General features: G+C 47.3%; 1 protein-coding gene across 1 annotated transcript in view; it reads left to right on the top strand.

The window, feature by feature from the left end:
* Window positions 1-20890, top strand: part of CDCP1 (CUB domain containing protein 1) — a 57464-nt gene that overhangs the window by 11153 nt on the left and 25421 nt on the right. The window contains exon 2 of the mRNA XM_080831604.1: window positions 18282-18500. Within this exon, the coding sequence (XP_080687730.1) occupies window positions 18282-18500 (219 nt within the window). The remainder of the gene's footprint in view (window positions 1-18281; window positions 18501-20890) is intronic.

The raw sequence follows: 20890 nt of genomic DNA, 5'->3' as shown, positions 1-20890 counted from the left end.
CTTTTCAAAACTCTTTTTTTTTTTTACTTTGTGCTTCATGTATTCTTTCTCTAAATGTAAAATATCATTTTCAGCTTTATTAAGCTGTAATATACAGACCACAAGATTCACCAATCTCAATGGCACTATTCAATGAGTCTTGTCAAATGCATGATTCAACTTTCCCACCACTTTGCAAAGTCACTCCAGACCCCTTGGCCATCAATCCCCGGGCAACAGTTGATTTGCCTTGTAGCACCAAAGTTTTGCCTTAAAAATGGTCTTAAGTTAAAAAAATTTTTTTCAAAGCCAAGTATGAGTGTAGTAATCAATAGTTTTGTTTAAAAAAGGGTTTTGTGAATGTAAATACTGTCTTCAAAAAGTCTGCAGTTGCTTCCCACAAGAATTCGGTTGTGTAGAAGGAACAAAGTAGATGTATTAAGTCACTAGGAATTGGGAGACTCACAGCCAAAGCTGCCTTCTCCACATAGAGCGACTTTTCTTGAAGAGCAAATTGCTGTGTCTCTCCCCCTATCCACTTTTAGAGCCCAGCACTGAGCAGGCCTAGAGAATTTGACTTTTGCCTAGGAAGTCTCTGAAGGATCTAGCACAGTCTTAGGCCATTAGGTAATAAATCCCATCCATTCCACAGATCTTGGAGGCCCCCTGTGCTAGACGGTTGACATACAGAGGTAGGAAACCCTAGTCCCTCACTCTCCAGGGACTTACCATCCAGAAGGGATTCAAACATGTACCCTGGGGGCTACAAATTAGAGGCCTAGAGGCCTTGGTACAGTTCTGTTTGGTGTGTTTTGGAAAAAGAAAAAAAAAAAAGCTGAATTACAAAGGATTTAGTAAAGCATGCACCTCTAATTCATCCAATGTCCTATGTTGGCCTTTCTCGTTTACATCACCTGCCTGGGCCCCAAAAGCATGAGTTTGAAACACTGCCCAATGTGGTAAGTACGCTTAAAAGATATATGCAGGGCACCTGGGTGGCTCAGTGGGTTAAAGCCTCTGCCTTCAGCTTGGGTCATGATCTTGGGGTCCTGGGATTGAGGCCTGCACCAGGCTGTCTGCTTGACAGGGAGCCTGCTTCCCCCTCTCTCTCTTTCTGCCTACTTCTGATCTCTGTCTGTCAAATTAAAAAAAAAGATATATGTATAATAACTACAGTAAAGGTTGGGGATGGAGACCAGCTTTCATAGGCAGGAAAAGAGAAGGAGGCAGACAAGGTGTTCCGGTGTCTGAGGTCTGTGGTACATCATAACAAACCGTGAGGAAGACTCTGGGTTGGAAGTGTGGCTCTGTCATTCATGACCAATAATCCCACAGTATTGTTCCGATATTTCCAGAGCATTTTCCCACCATCTCTGAAAAGGCAACTTGCTAAGTGATCCACTATCTGGAAAAATGTAATTAAGGGTGATCCTTCAACATCCAGATGGCCAACACAAAAAGATGCCCAGCATCACTCATCATCAGGGAAATGAAAATCAAAACCACAATGAGATCTCACCTTACACCTGTCAGAATGGCTAAAATCAACGCCACTAGAAACAACAGGTGGTTGGCAAGGGTGTGGAGAAAGGGGAACCCTCTTACACGGTTGGGAATGCAAACTGGGACAGCCACTCAGAAACAGTATGGGGGTTCTGCAAAATGTTAAAAATAGAACTACCCTAGGATCCAGCAATCATACTACTAGGTGTTACCCAAAGAATACCAAAGTGCTAATTCAAAGGGATACATGCATCCTGCTGTTTATGGCAGCATTATCCACAAGAGCCAAATCGCGGAAGCAACTCAAGTCTCCACTGATTGATGAATGGATAAAGAAGATGTGGTACATACATATACAGATACACCTATTTATACCACATCCTATTTATCTATCTATGTAATACCTATATATACCATACACACAGACATGCACACGTACACAATGGAATATTACTCGGTCATAAAAAAGAATGAAATCTTGCCATTTGCAACAATACAGATGGAGCTAGAGGGTACTATGCTAAGTGAAGTAAGTCAATCAGAGAAAGACAATTATCATATGATCTCCCTCATATGTGGAATTAAAAACCCAAAACAAACATGCAAAGACAGGAGAAAGAGAGAGAAAGAGACAAACCAAGAAACAGACTCAACTATAGAGAATAAACTGCTGGTTACCAGAGGGGAGGTGGGTTGAGGGATGGGGGAAACAGGTGATGGGGATTTAGGAGTGCACTTCTGGTGAGCACTGGGTATTATATGAAAGTGTTGAACCACTATGTTGTACACCTGAAACTAATATTACACTCTATGTTGACTAGCTGAAATTTAACTAAAAACTTAAAACAAGTAGTGATCCTTCAATATGATTTATAATTGGAGACCAGCTATAGGAGCAAAACAGAATGTACTTGAATGAGGAGCAAATGCCTCATTGCGCTGGGATTTTCTAGTTGGTTTTGTTCCCATCCTCCTCTTCCTTGATAGTAGCACTTAGCTGTAGGACCATCCCTTACTGTAAAGAAGGATTATGGTTCACGAAAAGGAAGGTGCTCTAAACCACAGTTTAGAGTCTCTTCTCTCTACTTCTTTCTTTCTCCTGCCAACACGATGTGCTCTGGGGCTAGGCTCCTCAAAACCCTCATCTCGGCATTCTTGGTCCACCAACCTTGTTTTTTATCTCCCTGAATTTTTAGCGTCATGGCCTTGAGATCACTGGCTAGTCTCGATACTGGCACTATCTTGGTGCCAATGTGACTATCCTTGTTGATGTCATTTGTTCCATAGTGGTTGAACCCCTGTAATACCCATTCCTGTTGACTTAAGACCTTCCATGTCATTTCTTCTGCAGCACCCATCCTCATGGACATAACACCTTCCATAACAACCGTTCTTCTATAGTGGCCCTCCTCAGTGACATCTCCCATAATAGTTGATCTTGTTGACATAACACCTCCCATAATCACCACGCTCTGATGTCATGTATTCTCTAATGGTCCTCCTCATTGACATAACGCCCCTTGGGAGCTGTCCTAGACCCTGTGGGTGAGGAAAGTATGTGTCTGTCTGACCCCAAAGACTTCCTGGAATGCACCGCCTTCCTCTGCTGACCGGTTTTTACTCTGGGCTACCCAGTTTGCCAGAGAAATCACTTTGTTGACCTGGCCTGTGGTCGTTTGAGAGAGCTTCATTCGGAAACTTATTGTCCAAGTCAGGCTGTGTGGGTTGACACCCCCCTGCCCTTTAAGAATGTCAGAAACATTAATAACAGCAAGTGGTACTATACCTAATCCCTAAAACAAGAGATTCAAACAGAAGGATGTGTTCCCGGTTGGCTGCTCTGGTTCTTGCCAGGTTGATCACCCACCCTTCCCGGTTATGTCCCCCTGAGTAACCAAGAGTTTGGGCCTTTGCAGTTAAGAAACCGGTAGACCTTTGGGCCCCCAAAGTTCATTGCACCCCTCTCTCAGCTGCCACTTGGTGGAGGCTGACATCCCCTGGTTGCAAATGCTGCTGTCGGTCTTTTGGTTGTGGCAAGAATGGAGTGAGGGGTGAGTCAGCTGGTGGTCATCCTCCAGAGTGTAGATTGCTCCCAGAGCATCAGGAATCAAGGTAGGAGAGGAGGTGGTGAAGACGTCAGAGATGGCAGGCGGAGCAGACATCATCCCTTGCCCAGGACTTGTCGTTCATGAGGAGGGTTGGGATCAAGGCTCTGCGGGGGGCAAGATGACGGGCCAAAAGAGAGGCTCAAACTAGGCACACAGGCTTGTTTTGGATGACTAGGCTCCTGCCTCCCTACAGAGCACAGTGTATGGTCCCAGGGCCTCTGCACTAGGGCAAAGGGCAGCAGCGTTGATACTTGGAGTAGATACTGGAGAAGCAAACACGATACTTCTCTCTGTGTTGGTGGTGTTGTTACACACTGAAGAAGCTCCCTCCCAGCCACAGCTGGAGTAAACACTTGGGTCCCGGCTGCCCAGCAGCCTGTGATCTTGAGGGTGGCCCTCTTGGAGTAGCAGCCATGCGTGGACTCCAGAGTCAGGCGGTCCTGGGTTTGAATCTTCCCTGTGCATCTTCCCAGCTGTGATTGTGAACAGTTGACCTAAAGGATATGTGTAGAAAGTACCCGGCATGTGGCAGATGCCAAACACTTGGGGATGGTAGGTTCTGGACATCATTCCTGGTGGCCACCAGCCCCCAGCTCTACACAGCCTAACCCCTACACAGCCTAACACTTCTGGGCTCTTGGGGTATTAAGGCCAGGCTTCCCACTGGCTCTCTCTCTCTCTCTTTCTGACATCTGGTTTCCATCGGAGGACCCTCTCCTAGCTCTCACGCTGCCCACAGGGCCAGGTGAGATGACCAGCCATGAGCTCTCTCGATCCCAGCATCAGCTTCCCTCTGACGCACTCCTCCACCTCCCTCCCCAGAACCTTCCAGCATCTGGACTCTGAAGTTTTACGGTGAATACAATGAGGTTAAACATCCTCATGGAGGTACACTTCCAGAAAATCTGTCCACTTGATATAACACCATAATGGTAACTCAGCTCTGAAGGGAAGGCTCTAGGGTGCCTGGGTGACTCAGTTAAGCATCTAGCTCTTGATTTCCACTCGGGTCCTGATCTCAGCATTGCGAATTCGAGCTCCATATCAGTCTCTGCACTTAGTGGAGTCTGCTTCTCCCCCTCTGCCCCTCCTCCCACTCTCTCTCTCTCTCTCTCTCTGTTAAATAAATAGATCTTTAAAAAAGAAGAAGAAAGGAAGGATCCATGTCCTAGACAACACTGTATATTTATCCAAACCTCTTTTCTTGAGCAGCTCAGCAGGTCCTGCCTGGTACCCCATCTGGTTTCAAGTTCTATACTAGTTTTCTACTGCTGCATAACATAAATTATCACAAATTTAGTGGCTTACAACAACACCCATTAATTAGCTCACAGTTCTGTAGGTCAGGAGTCCAGATATGATGTGGGTAGATTCTCTGCTCCGTCTCCCTAGGGTAAAATCAAGACATTGGCCGGGCTGTGTTCTTATCTGGTGCTCAGGGGCTCTTCTAAGCTCACATGGTTATCGCAGAATTCAGCTCTCTGTGGCTGTAGGTCTGGGGTTCCCCTTTCCTCAATAGCTGAAAGCTGTGCCGGCTCATAACAGTTAGCTTCCCATACCCACGTTCCCGGCCACGTGGCCCCCCTTCTGTCTTCAAAACCAGCTACAGAGAATTCCTTCCACACTTCAATTCTCCTTCTCCGGGAAAAGCCCAGACTCTTTTAGGGGGGCTCAACTGATGAGGTCAGGCCCACCAGGGTAGCATTGACCTGACCCTACAACACTACCTGATCATGTGATTGATATCCCATCATGTTCAGAGTCCCTCCCACACTCAAGTGGAGGAGAACATACAGGGTGCGGGTCTTTGGGGCCATCTTGAAATTCTGCCCACCACAGGGTTGAGAGGCCCCGTGAGGGGGTGGAGGTGTGATGGTGGCCATCTCCTGAGTAGTTAATGTTTGGGGCCAAATAGTACAGATGAGAACCCTACACTTTAAGGAAGTAAGATGGCTTTTCCCAAGCAGCGCAGCCAACCATGGCCCCAGGGATGACTGGAGAGACTTGGTGCATGAGGCAGGGAGTGTTACTCACATCGGGCTGAGTGATGGAGGCAACACTTGTGTGCCCCCCAGCACAGGTCAGGCCTTAATGGACCCTTCTCTCCTGCTGCCCCTCCCTGTCCCCTCAGGAGCGGCTCTTCAAAGCTGCAGGTTTGAACTGAATCAAAGGTGCGTGTTTTAATAATGAAACATTTCCCCGTTGCCCTCTGAACTCCACCTCTTAATATAAACTTTGAGGGACGGTGAATAACAAGGTGGAAAGGGGCTCATATAACCTTCTAGAAAACCCCATTTTATTTTATTTTATTTTATTTTTTAAAAGATTTTATTTATTTATTTGTCAGAGAGCGAGAGAGAGAGCACAAGCAGGGGGAGTGGCAGAGGCAGAGAGAGAAGCAGGCTCCCCACTGAGCAAGGAGCCCGACGTGGGACTCCATCCCAAGATGTGGAGATCATGACCTGAGCTGAAGGCAGCCTCTCAACTGACTGAGCTGCCCAGGCGCCCTGGAAAAACCCATTTTAAACTAAACTTATTTCACTTTAACCAACTCATGGCTTACATTCAGACAAATAAGAGAGTTCTTATCTCTTGGCCCTAATCGCCAAGGAACGCAGGCCTGTCAGAACGCTGGTCACCATAGCCCATGGTTGGGTCTGCAGCACAGAGAAGGTCAAGGTGGCGGAGCCCAGCTGGTAGCTAGCAGGCTGAATGACGTTCTAACCACTTTGCAGAGAAATGCTCCTGCTTCTTTTTCACACCCTTTTGCCATCTTTTGAGTTTTCTAGTTATTGACATCATTTTTCATGTAAAGAAATATGCCCCCCCTTCTCCCAAGGCGAATATCGTGTGTACATATGAATTGGAGCCTGTGTGTCATTTTGCTCAATTTGGGGTTGTTACTGAAGTCAGTGGTTAGCAATTCTCGGGTTTAGAAGTGAAGCACCCTGACTTGATGCCCTGTGAAATTAAACAAGACACAAAAAAACAAATACGGAATACCTTATATGAGGTCCCTGGAAGAGTCAGATTTCCAGAGACAGAAAGTAGAATGGTGGGCCAGGGGCTGAGGGAGGGAAACGGGGACATGGTGTATAATGGGGACAGAGTTTCAATTTGGAAAGATGGAGAAGTTCTGGAGACGGATGGTGACAGTTGTCGCAGAATAACATAATTATACCTAAGGCCACTGAACAGTACACTTAAAAATGATTACCGTGGTAAAGTTTCTATCATGTATACTTTACCACAATCTTTTAAATGGGGGGAAAATGTTTGGAGTGTCTATTTATGGGTAGTGGAAGGATGAGTCGTCTCTTCCATTTTTTCTTTCTTACCACAATTAAGAAAAAAATCAGTGAAACGCCTTATGATACCAAGGCTTGCTTCATAAATGTACCTGCCAGCGGATCTGCTTCTAATCCTGTCCTTGGAGGAAGCCGTGCCACACCCCACAGTGTCCCTCGGCAGGGTCCCACAAGCCTGACTCACCGAACATCTGGTTCAGACCCTCCAGGCTTCAATCCGAGGCCCAACTGGCTTTTGTCTTCCTTTTTCAAGCTGGGCAAACTACAGTTGGTTGTAGCCAGAAGTGTGAGCTGCTCCAAGAGCCTAGGACCTGGAGGACAGAGATTTTGAAACCTTCGTGGTCGAGCCCCTGTGCCCAGCGCTCTGCAGGCACAAAGTGGGACCCAGAATGGGCTTGGCGCATTCCGGGAAGGACCACAAAGGGGGTTGAGCCTCTCATCAGGGCAAGTTTCAAATTTCCTTTTTTTTTTTTTCTTTTTTTTTTTTTTGAGTTCTAAAAATTGCATTATTGAGGCATACAAGAAAATACATAAATCTTAAGTATGAAGCTTGCTACATTTACCATATGTATATACGTACACATTTATACGTGTGTGGGGGGGGGTGTCTCCTTCCAGTACCCCAGAGTTTTTCTTCTTCCCCCTTCCTTAGTTAATACCTGTCTCCCAGGCGATCACTGTTTCGGAATGTAAGCACAGATTGGTTTTGTCTTCTGGAACTTGATACAATGGAATCCTACAACACGTAGTCTTTCCTGTGTGGATTCTTGTGCAAACATCTCCGTGTTAACTTTGTATCCAAAAAACCTGAACAGCTCATCTCTATTGGCAAGGCGGGGCCACTGGAACAAAGTACTCTAGGGCTGGAACATTAAAGAAATTGGAGATCCAGCAGCTTCTAAACGTTTAGCAGGGGGAAAAGGGAATTCTGGGCCCGCTGTCCTGTGTATGTCTGTGAGCGCGCATACAGATGGGTTTTATGATCTGCTCCTTTGCTCCTTCCCCTACCCATCCTTGTGATCTTTAGCGACTTTCATGGTCCTGGTAACTCACACTTCAGGGTCTTGACAAAACAAATCTTTTTAACATTTCATAAAATGTAGATGTGATTTAAGCCGGCCTTATGGCATGTTAGCATGTCATGAATTATTCACAGCGGTCATCAGCAGAGTTATGTTTGTTGTTTAATTCTGCAAGTCCCACCTTCAAAGTCTATTATGATGCAATTTTTTTCTCCCTCTGCGGCCCTCTTTAAAATCATTCCTTCACCCGGTGCCGTTCGATTCAATCTGGAGTGATATGTGAAAGTCCACGTTTTGGGTTGGCCACCGTCCCAGAGAGATTTATACAACGATGAATCCATTTGCTCCAGACTCTGGCCTGGGCAGTCGGCAGCCTGGTTGTGGGTCTCTAACGTGCATCTCTAATAAGGTGTGTTTTCTTTGATCGTAAAAGGGAAGGATACAGCCGAAGGGTTTGGATATGCACACCCATCACCGCCTTAGAGAAATAATTCAGAACACCAGCCCTACAGACCGTTCCTTGCTAGTGTCCCCCTCAGAGGATCGTTCGGTTACTTTAGAAAATAAACAACTTGCATCAGTGCGCATCCTAGGATTGCTCTCAGAGCCATGGAAATGGTAAACAATTTTAAAGCAAACCATGGGTCTCTTTCACTGAGTGGATGGGAACGTGAGGTCCTTGGAACCCTGAAATCCCCGGATGTGACTCGAGAAGGCGAGCCCAGCCTTGTGCTTCTTTGCATGCTGGACAGCAGCCCATCATTACCTTGCGTCCTGTGGCCCGAATCCGCCTTCATCGGAACTGCAACAGCAAGTGGTCTTTGGCCCTTCCTCCACCATTGTGTCTGCCTTCTTCCCTTCCCTGACCTCCCCGGTGCGGGCCTGTGTCACAGTCCCCCACTTTCCCTGGTGGGAGGTGGCACTTATTCATCCCCAGGCTTTTTATTTTTAACTGTGGTCAATGTCCAGGCCTTGCAGGTAGATTAGCTGATCGCTGCAGTGTTTAGCACATGAGCTTAAAGTGTGACCCTTACCTTTGGAGAACCTGTAAGCTCTAATGGGAGCATGGCGGGCAAGCTCTTGTGGCAACCTGTGGCCCAGGATCCTCAGCTGGGAGGTGCCCATGCTATTTGGAGCTGGAGAATGGTCACCTGTCCCGTTATCCACCTCTTCCTCCAGACTTCCAACAGTAGCCCGAGGCATCCCCCAGCCGGCCCCGATCACCACACTTGCCCCAGCATCTTCATGGGGCTGCCTTGTGGGTGGCCATCATTCCACATCCCTTTGTCCTGTAGCAGGCTGCTTTGCTCCAGCCAATCCTGGGAGGGAGGCAGGTGGCGTGGAAAGGGGGACAAGGTGGTGGTGGGAGGTGTTGGTGTGTCTTATCAGGTCCTGCTTGATTTCCACGCCAATGAAGAACAGATGGGAGTCTTTATCTGGGAGGAGGCATTCCCTGCCAAGCCAAACCCGGGTTGAGATTCAGCCACTCCAGCTAAACGAGAAGGAAATTCGGTAGATGGGGATTTGGGGGATTCTGCTCAACTGAGTTCTGATTGTTGCCTCTTGAGTCTCACAGACAGTGGCCTTGAGAAGTGGGCCCATGGGTCAGGACTTCTACAGGACCTCCCACCAAGACCTGGCCCTAGCTCCTGATTCCCGGCATGCTCTACCAGAAACATGGCTCCTCTTTCTTTGTCACCAGCTTAGCCACATCCCTCCCATCCCACAAGCCCAGGCAGACCCTACCAAGCTGCAGAAGAACCATTAGCACCTAAACATGTCAATTTCCCTTCCTCGCGCAGGGAGCTGTCCAAAAAGACGCACAGAAAAAGGAACCGCATCCCAAACATCTCACAAGTTCCAGGGAGGTATAAATCTTAAGTTCAAATTCAAGCGACTGTTGCAGATTATTTTGACATGATGAACGATTTCAGTAAATGCAGGGTAACTATTTAGTCATTTTATTTTATTTTTTTAATTAATTAATTTATTTATTTTGACAGACAGAGAGCACAAGTAGGCAGAGAGGCAGGCAGAGAGAGGGAGGAAGCAGGCTCCCCACTGAGCAGAGAGCCCGATGCGGGGCGCAATCCCAGGACTCTGAGACCATGACCTGAGCCGAAGGCAGAGGCTTAACCCACTGAGCCACCCAGGTGCCCCCTATTTAGCCATTTTAAACAAATATCTTTGCCTGCTGATGCCCCGGAGATAGCAGCTAGGACATTATATTCCGTCCAGACGGATCGGCAGTGAGAGTGAACCGTTCTCATCGTGAAGTTCCTGCTGAGTGTGGGGCTCCTTGGGTGGGGCCAGTTCTGCGGAAGGGTCGTCTGTCCTGCTGGGGCGACCGACTGCTTGAACACAGGACCTGGCCCCGCCTCTTACTAACCATATACGCCTGGACACATTACTTAAGCTCTTAGAGCCTCAGCTCCTCCGTTTGCAAAATGAGCATTCACATAAGAGCTCACTCTGTGGGGTGGTGATGGGATTTAGAAATACTTTTGCCAAATACAAGCATGGAGTCTTCACATACAGACCACTCATTGGATGTTCATTGTAATTGTGATGGAAACATGCCCCGTGCCTAGATTCTAGAAGCTTCTCAGGCAAGGGAGACAGATTAGTTCCTGAAACAGCAACTTGTGTCCTGTTCTGTTTTATGTGAATGTGAGCAATTACTGCTTCCCAGGTAGGCAGCTGGGTGACTCCCTGCCATTGCTAAGACTTTCCCTTCAGCTCACCAGGATGTAAACAGACCCGGCCGAACTGATGCCAGATGGACTTAGGGTGTCTAAACCGGTGTCTCTCCTCTGCCCGCAGGCTCTGAATCTGGTGGTGTGACAGTCCGGTACTGTGTCCCCAGAGGGGACCCTATTGAGTGGGTTACATTGGTGGTGATGCCCAACCCCTGGTGTCAATCAGGAACTCTATGCACCTCCTAACAACAGCAGCCCTTCCTCCCCTTCTGGTGACTTGACCTTGGCAGCTTCTTAGAGGGCAGCCTGGTGTAGGACCCTGGAGAGTGGCCAGTGCAGGGGTGCTGGGGTCAAACCAGAATGTCCCCTCTGCTTCTCATGCTCAGCAAACATGGGGAAGTAAGGTCACATCTCGGAGCTGCAAAGGGTTGCCGGAGTCCCGTGAGTCAACACAAATAAAAAGGCTTTGATAAGCAGTGAGTAGGGCCGAGCCAGGGCAGGGAAGGCACCACGGAAGAGCTAAGGAGGCCTCCGCACTTGCATAACCCTGAGAGTAAAGGCCCCAGGGAGTACCTCCCTCCCCCTCAGCCCCACCCAGCCCTGGGCTTTACACGATCAGCAATAACAGGTAACCTTCATCGCTACCTGGCACCGTTCTAAGCAGCTTCATAGGCGTTTACTCCTTTAGTCCTTACAGCAATGCCGGTATTATCCCCATTCGCAGGGGAAGGAAGTGATGCACAGAGAAGCTAAGGAATTTGCCCAAGGAGACAGAGCTGGTGAGTAGTCCAGCCAGGAATGGATCCCAAGCAGGCAGATTCCAGAATCTAAGCTCTTAATCATTATGCAAAACTGCTAAGTTATGCTGGTCCCTGGAGTAGGGGGCCAAACTCCATGGCCACGACCATGCCCCTTCCCAGCCCATCCCCTGCCTCTGTCTCTAGCCTCTTCTACCGCATGTTCCTTGCCTTCCAGCCAAAACAACTCCCTGGAGTGGCTCCAAGGGGAGCCCCATTCATCATACCTCTGTACCTTTGCACCTGCTCTTCCCTCCACCTAGCCTTCCTAACACCCATCTCACTAGCCCTGGCTGGCAAACTCCTATCTGTTCTTCAAGACCCATCTTAAGTTATGCCTCCTATGTGAAGCCTTCCTTGACCACCACCCCTAGACAGTTAATAGCGGACCCTCCGTGTCTTAGAGTACCTCAACCCTCCTTGGTGCCTTCAAGTCGCTGACTCTCAGGTGCCGTCTGGTGGGCAGACAGGCAAATGTAACACAGCTTACTCGAGTACAGCAACCAGTTCCCGCAGGGACTAAAAGCAGGAGAGCTCGTATAAGCGTTGTGAGTGTCCCCCCAGGGTGGCTGTGACATGGACAGGTGAAGCGCCGTCCCCTCTCGTGTTACTTCCTCGGGCTCTCATGGTCTGAGCATCCCATGCTCTGAAGGATCACCCAGAATTTAACAAAATGTATTTTTGCAAACCTGGCGCCTAAAATCCAATCACTACTTTGGTGCTTAACCTGAAATACAGGGATCCACTCCACTCCACGGATGAGCAACGGCAGCCTTGGCCGGTGGACTTGAGAGAGGGATGCTGACGTGCAGTGAGACCTCTTCCTAAGAAAGGATGGGGCTGTTTCGGCCAGAAGGACTTCTTCCCTTTATAGATTTGCTTTGGAATCTGACTCCCACGCAGGCTGTGACTAGATCAGCCGCGCTGATTCACTATTATACCACTTGGCTTCTGCGTTCTGTCTCCCGCGACATCCTGGGCTCTCCTGCAGAGCATTATTCATCTTAATGAATGTTTCCTGGTGCCCAGGCTGGGCCCAGGTCCTGCTGGAAGCTGTGTGGTCCGTCTTTGGTGGATGGAGAGTGACTGGAAGCCAAGCCCCCCAGGGAACCACACCCAGAATCGAGGCAGCTGGTTCTGACCCACCTAAGAATGTTGGAATCACGTGTGTCGGTCTTTTGAACTTTACTTGGCAAACCGGGGCCAGATAACTTGCCCAGTGCGTGTCTGGTAGAATCCCCTTCTTTGGGTTTCTTTTCCTTGCGTGTGCTTCCCTTGAAAAGAAATAGAATGACAGGGAGAAGAAATAACAGGGACGTTTGTAGGATATCCTGTGATCTGGTGATTAATGAATGGTGAATAATGAATGGTGATTAAAACAATTGGAAATTCCCGCCTGAGAAGCCGCTGGTGAGGCAGAAACTTGTAAAGTTGTCCTAATAAGGAGAGGTCGGAAGGCAGGAGAGCGAAGAAGAGAAATGTGATTCATGAGCAGCAGCTCAGAGCCTGGGAGCCTGCCTGAGCCCACGGAGCCTAGGAGCCCACGCGCTGCTTCTGCGAAGCTTGGCTTGGATTTCTTTCCATCTGGAAGACCTTGAAATCACACTAGAATCTGGAGCGTTGTCTGAGTTTCTGTGAACCCGGGTAATTGATCTTCCAAAATATGACACCAGAGGAATACCAAACTCCTAGGGAGGCGAAAGCAAGAGATGCTGAAAGAGAAAACACCCAACCACTTTCTTTAAATTACAGTGCATTTGTCAAGCTGACCCAGTGGGGGGTGGCCGTGGTGGATGGCCGTGGTGGGCGGCTGAGATTTATTCCAGTGTTGGGATTTCCAGTTTCAGGGTATGATTAATGATGGTGAGTGTAGAAGAGGAAACTGTGCAAGCAACATGTCTTTCTGACGCTCGGAGCCTCTGTGATGAGTTGTAAGTTATTTTACTCAAGCAATGAGGGTCTCTCTGCTACTGACTGGTAGAGCTGGGGGAAGGTGGGAAAGGGGAGTCCAGAATTCAAGCATGTCCATGGTTGGATCATTAGCCTCTCACTCCCCATCTGACCCCTCTGCTAATCTATGCAAATATATGCATCATTGAGGATGAGGGGAGCAGTCCTGTGCATGATGTGTCCTTGGCTGTGACCCCAGGAAACAACCCATCATGCAAATCGATCTTTAACGATTTATAAAAGTTGCTGAGCCTAGGTTTTACTGCGCATGTGTTTCCTCTGGGTGATGAGCTGGGAGGAGAGTGGGGATTCTCCAGTCCCAGGTACTGAAGGAGAGCTATGAACCGTGGCTGGGCAGTGGAATGTGCTGGGCTGACCGCCAGGAAGGCAGAACAAGAGGGAACATGGTGAAATGATAAAAGTACACTCACCTGAAGTGAGCCGTTGCTCCCTTTCAACATTTCATCTTCTTGATTTGCAAAATAAGTTAGAATGAAAATCTGGGTTATTCTGATCCAAAATAAAAAATATAAATAACAGTTAACATTAGCGATGCGTGGAGGAAGGATTGGGGGTGTTCAATAACCAGTTGGGACAGTTGGCTTTCCATATGGGAAAAAATAGTAAAAGTGAATCCCTACCTCCCAGCCCAGACAAAACAAAGTGTTTCCAATACAGATTCCCAGGTCCCATGGTGGGCGTTCTGGACCTTGGAACTTCATCATTCTTGAAGCCCTCCAGAGACCATTTAGAAATGGGGGCACCTGGGTGGCTCAGTCGGTTGAGCATCTAACTCTTTATTTCAGTCCAGGGTCGTGGGATCAAGCCCCGTGTGGGGCTCTATGCTCAGTAGGGAATCTGCTTGGGATTCTCTCTTTCTCCTTCTGCCCCTCCCCTGCTTTCTCTCTTTCAAGTAAATAAATAAATAAATAAATCTTCAAAAAACAAAATCGAAAAGGACCCCCTGGTCTGGACTATTAACTACCTGGGGGCAGGGACTCCAGTGATTTTTGCTGTTAAATCATTTGCACCAGGTATGGTCCCCTAGAACATATCATGAACCTAATGTTTATGGAATGAATACATGATTTCAAAGATTCTATAACAAAAACTTTTTTTCTAAAAAGGATCGTCCATTTTTCTTTGCTGTAGAATAGATTGTCACGCACCCAGAATTAGTTGTGGGTACCAACCTGCCCCCAAGCAGGAGGGAAAAGCTGGGGGGAGGCATCGTGGCGAGATTAGCCTTGTTCCCGAAATCTAATTTAAAGATATTTGAAAATATTACCCATACCACGAGAGAAACAAGACCCACCCCAAAATATTATTAAACCATATTTTAACTATGGTCGTGACTACTGTTTGTTTCATTTATTAAGTGCCTGCTTTGTGCAGAAACACAATCTTCCTAACACAAGTTTTTCCCTCTTTTTTGTTTATTAAGGCATAACTTACATATAATCAACTTCACCAATTTTAAGTGTGCAGTTTGATGAATTGTGGCATCTGGGTACAATGTGTAATCCCCCTCCATGGTCAAGATTCAGAATGGTTCTCTGGCCCTACAAAGGCTCCATCCCCTGCCTCCACCTCCCTGGGTGGACAACTGCCGATCTGCTTAGTCTAACACTTATAATCAGGAGCACCTGGGAGGCTCAGGTCATGATCCCTGGGTCCTGGGATCAAGCCCCACTTAGGGCTCCCAGCTCAGCCAGCCGGGAGTCTGCTTCTCCCTCTTCCTCTGCCTCTCCTCCTGCTTGTGCTCTCTCTGTCTCTCTCTCAAATGAATAAATAAAATCTTAAAAAAAAAGAGAGAGAGAGTAGAGAAGAAATTGACAACCTAACTAGCCTGGCTACAGTCCTGAGACTGGACGCCACTTCCTGTGACAGTGACCTAGCCCCACTGGAGACCCGGGGTTGGAGGCCACGAAGGAGCGTGCCACGCTTTCCGAAACTGGGTGTTCCAAGAATTTTTGCAGATAGCGTGGTAAGACCTTTTGATGATTGCAGGAAAAGAACACAAGGTGAACATACACCACTTGGATATCAGTCTGATAACCAGGTTTCTGAACACAGGTCTAGCTTCATTTTAATCTGATGTCTTCAAGAATCCCTGGGCCTCCAGCCTTCTCTCTCTCTCTCTCTCTCTCTCTCTGAAGATTTTAAATGGCTACGCTGCTTGAAGATGAAACATTGGAGTAAATAAGCTTCTGCCTCAGAGAGTATCTTCTCTCTCTCTGAAGCTGTTAATTAAGAAGCTCGGAGCCCCTGGTTCCCACCAAGATTGATTAGCCCAGACTGAAATCCGGGGGTGGTGGTATGTCTTTGAGATACTTCCAAAGGCAGCCAGGCAAGAATATGGAGATGAGTTTTCCCTGGAGCCCTTGAGAGGCTCCTGACTTCTGCCTCCACACAGGCACTCAACACTGCCTAGATCCTGAACCTACCACTGAAAAAGGCAGGCAGATTCCTGCGGTCATAAGGTAGGAAGGTGCTCACATTCCAATCATGGGCAGCAAGAACAAAGGAACAGGTAACACAGTGGTCTCAGTCAAAGACCTGAACAGGGGCGCCTGGGTGGCTCAGTCGTTAAGCGTCTGCCTTCGGCTCAGGTCATGATCCTGGGGTCCTGGGATTGAGCTCCACAACAGGCTCCCTACTCAGCGGGAAGCCTGCTTCTCCCTCTCCCACTCCCCCTGCTTGTGTTCCTTCTCTTGCTGTGTCTCTCGGTGTCAAATAAATAAATAAAATCTTAAAAAAAAAAAAAAAAAAGACTAGAGCAGGGAGGGACAAAAAGCAGGAAGACTGGGAATGGAAGTCGAGGGGAACATCTCAGGGGGCTGGTCAGGGAAGGCCACTCTGAGGTGACCTTTCAGCTGAGACTGGAATGACAAAAAGAACCCAGCTGTTGCTAGAGAAAGAGCGTTTTTAGAAATCAGGACCAGCATGTGCAAAGGCCCTGGGGATGGAAAAGAGGTTAGTGTGTTCAAGAAGTAGGCAAAGGAGGCCCAAGCACAGTAACCAAAGCAGAGAGGGGTACAAGCTGAAGTTGGAGAGATTAGACATTTTGCTCCAAAAAATGCAAACTTAAGCCAACTTGAAAGCCAAGTTGGGAAGGCAGCTGAGCTGGGGCACCAGTGTTCCAAGCCATGTGTCACGGCCGGGCTGTAGTCAGGAATGCTGACAAAGTGGCAAAGTCACTTCTTCCTTAGGTACTGATGATCATAGACTGGGAGCCGGCCAGAAATGTAGAATTATTCTAGCCCAACCCTCTCATTTTACAAATGAAGGAACAGAGGCTCAAAGAGGGTAAAGGTCTTCCTGATAAAATGGAGAAAACATTTGCGGTTTATTATCACAGATTGAGGGTTCAATTTCCACTACTGTATAAAGAGCTGCTGGCTGGCCAGCCCAGAGTAGAGTGAACAAGGTGGGCAAGAGGTTCAAGAAGAGGGTGACAAAAGTCCCAACATGTGATCACACACAGCGGCCAGCTTGGGAAACACAGTGTGCTCCTACCTTCCTGTGGGAGGGAAAGCGCACAGAACTCACGGCAGCTAGCAGGTTTGATCAAATGAAAACACGTGGTGCTCAAAAACTGGAAAGCAGGAGCACCTGGGTGGCTCAGATGGTTAAGCATCTGCCTTTGGCTCAGGTCATGATTCCAGGATCCCAGGATCGAGCCCCACGTCGGGCTCCCTGCTCACTGGGGAGTCTGTATCTCCCTCTCCCTCTGCCTCTCCCCCTGCTTGTGCCCTCTCTGTCTCTCTCTCTCTCTGTCAAATGAATAAATAGAATCTTTAAAAAAAAAAAAAAAAGCTGGAAAGCACTCAAATGTCCCTCAACAAGTGTGTGGATAGATAAACCAGAGTGGATACAGGCAACGGAATATTACTCAGCAGTAAAAAGAAACACATGACGAATCCCTGTGGGAACACGGAGTAAACTCACAAACATGTTGAGCAAAGAAACCAGGAACAAAAGAGAATATGCTGTAGGATTCTGTTTAAATGAAGGTCTGGATCAGGCAATGGAGAGGGCTCTGGGACCAGAAGCCGAGGTTGACTGTAAAGGGACATTAAAGGAACATTTAGAAGGGCTGAAAAATTTTTATACCTTGACTGTTGTGGTGGTCGTGTGTACATACGTTTGTTAAAACACTTAAAATGAAAAAAAAAAAAACACTTAAAATGAGTGGGCCCTTTTTAATGTATATAAATTACATCTCAATAAAGTTGATTTAAAAAAATACATTGTTAGGGGCACCTGGGTGGCCCAATTGGTTAAGCTTCTGCCTTCGGCTCTGGTCATGAGCTCAGGGTCCTGGGATTGAGCCCCACATGGGACTCCCTGCTCAGCGGGGAGCCTGCTTCTCCCTCTCCCTCGGCCCCTCCCCCCTGCTCGTGCAAGCACTCTATCTCTCTCTCTCTCAAATAAATAGAATCTTTTAAAAAAAAACTTTCCCTAGCCTCCACTATTGTGTGTGTGTATATACTGGGCATGTGAAGCACTCGGGTCGGGAGACAGCAGCTCTTTGCAAACAAATACTTCCCCGGAGAGAAAGACAGTTTCTATACGTGGACTTTGGTCTACGGTCAATATGGAGAAGGGGTGTGGCAGTATGAACACATACTGCTCAAAACATCTAGGCTGTGGTCTAGTGTTTTTAAGTTTTAGAAAAATTCATAAAGCAAACAAGACGCGTGTCAACACCCCATCAGCAACAGGCATCTTCTTTCTCATTGGTAAGGACAGCACTGTCCTGTTACATCCCCCACCCCCCTTCTCAGACCTGGAGGGAGGGAACAAAGGTGTCAAAGAGAGCATCCTTCCTGCACCAATGGAAGGAGGCGGCAGCAATTTGGGAGACCTAAATAAATCATCCTGCTCACTCCGTTTTTCTTTCCTCCTCCAGGAGTTTCTGAGATTGCCCTGCCGCACGGAAGTGGCATTACGGTTTTCATAAAGCCTGGGACCTCACCCCTGGGACCCCTGCCACTGAAGCCCTGTTACATCAGTAGTTCTAAAAAACATAAAACCTCATTGACCATCAAATCTGGAGAAAAAGAGGTCTTTTCCTTCACCTGCCATGACCCAGAGAAGCACTTTGTCATTGAGATCCAGAAGAATATCGGTAAGTACACACTCACCACTGTTTGGCCTCCCTGCCGCTGTTTCGGGGTGGGGGAAATGCCTCTGATGCTGAAACTCACACTTCTTAGCTGTGATGCGGCTGTTGGTGGTTCTCAGCGCTTTACACAGGTTACATTGTTGAAGCTCCAAAACAGCCCTAGGAGAAACTCGCAAAGACAGTGACTTGCCTAAGATAGCATAGCTATTAAGTAGCAGCAGGGCAAGAACCCAAGTGCTCTGCAGAGCATTGTGCCACACTGTTTCTTGACAGAGCTATAGATCTTCCTTCAGGTCTGGAATGCTCCAGCAGATGTGCTAAGTTTAAAGTGTTTGAACTAAAGCTTGAAAGCTAATTTAATTCAAATTTAAACTAATTAAATTCTAAGCTAAAATTTTGCTGACAAGGAGCAGAGAGCAAGGGGGCGGGAAGGCAAAGAAATTGGAGGGACTCCTGGGTGGCCCATCGATGGAGTTCGAGACTCTTGATCTTGGGATTGTAGGGTCGAGTCCCACACTGGGTATAGAGGTTACTTTAAAAATCTTAAAAGAAAGAAAGGAAAGAAGGGAGGGTTGAAGGGAAGGAAGGAGGGAGGGATGGGAGGGAAGGAGGAAGGAAGGAAAGAAATTGGACAGTTGGGGACATAAGGCTGGGGAGGTGGGTCCAAGAGGCACAGTGGGGAAAACACCAGCTTTGAGGCTGAGGGAGCTGGGTCTGGCTTCAAGCTTCAGGCTCCTGATCATGTGAGCTCATCACATGGCTTAAATTAGTCACTTAGCTGCTTTGTGACTTGGTGTTTTCTTCCATAAAATAAGAGTCAGTGTACAAACCAGCAGGGCTCTCTTAAGGGTGAAATAAACTAATGGCCTAAAAATGTTTGACACACAAGGTAACAAACTACAGTTACTTGAGACTGTTGTTATTCCTCATCATTTGAACTTGGGATGGGAGGGAGATTGACACAAGATGTAAGCACCAGGCAGAGAGAATTAAATGTAGAATCTCCCCATTGCTTTAAGGTGGGCATGCCAACTACTAGCCTACATGTTGTAACAACAAGGAGAACACAATTGGGATCCAATCAAAGCCATACTCGGAAAATGTATTTTGCCTTTCATTGAAAATAAATAAATCAGACAATAGATAAGCAAGAAAAGGGAGTAAAATAAACCTTGGGAAGAAGTTCAGAAAACCAAAAGGAGGGCGCCTAGGTGGCTCAGTTAGTTAAGTGTCTGATCCTAGAGTCCTGGGATGGAGCCCCGTGTCAGGCTCCCTGCTCAGTGGGGAGCCTGCTTCTCCCTCTCCTTCTGCCACACTCCCCCATTCATGCGCGCGCTCTCTCTCTCTCTCTCTCATTCTCGCTCTCTCTCAAATAAATAAAATCTTTAAAAAGAGAGAGAGAGAAATTAAAGTACTTACCAGCAGCTTTAAAACTACATCTGATAGGGGCGCCTGGGTGGCTCAGTGGTTAAAGCCTCTGCCTTCCGCTCAGGTCATGATCTCAGGGTCCTGGGATTAAGCCCTGCATCGGGCTCTCTGCTCAGCAGGGAGCCTGCTTCCCCCTCTCTCTCTGCCTGCCTCTCTGCCTACTTGTGATCTCTCTCTCTGTGTCAAATAAATAAAATCTTTAAAAAACAACAACAACTACATCTGATAACTAAAGCTAAGGCACTGTTCTCTATAAAGACTAATTAAATAGACCAATCTCTGACTATTCCCCCGGAAAAAAAAGAAAGAGAACATACAGATATACAGCATTGAAAGGATAAATGTTGACTGAATGACATTTACAGAGGCGATTTCTAGATTATGATAATATTATAATATTATTATGATAATAAGTGTGAAAATCTGAATAAAAGGACTAATTTGAGGGACAAATGAAATGAGCCAGATCAACTCCTAGGAAGTTAGGAGATCTAAATAAATAAATAACCAAGGAGGAGGTTGGAAACCATGTCCAAGATGGAGGAACGCAGGGTTTGGGTCAGTTAGACATGGTTACATAGAGAATCCTATAAAACTTTAAGGAGAAGATAAGTTCTTATATTTAAACCATTCCAGAGGAGGGTTGGCAAATCTTTTCCGAGAAAGGCTGGATAGTAAATACCTCAGATCGTCTCCAAACCAACCACTGAGCTCTGCTGTTACAGGAGGAAATAACCACAAATAGTAGGGAAACGTGGGCAGTGATGTCCCACATGTTTATGCTTGGTGGCCAGGATTGGGCTGGGCTGGTCCCATGAGCTATGATTTGGTGACCCCTGTTCTAGAGCACAGAAAGAGGTGAATTTTCATAGTTGATGTAATAAGACTCTTACAACCCTAATATCAAAACGTGCCAGAGCGCTAAAACAAAACGAAACAAAACGAAACACAAAGCCCTCACTGTC

The sequence above is a fragment of the Martes martes genome (assembly GCF_963455335.1).
Source record: "Martes martes genome assembly, contig: scaffold_126, whole genome shotgun sequence".
NCBI classification, from domain to species: domain Eukaryota; kingdom Metazoa; phylum Chordata; class Mammalia; order Carnivora; family Mustelidae; genus Martes; species Martes martes.
This window is presented reverse-complemented; position numbering and strand designations above follow the sequence as displayed.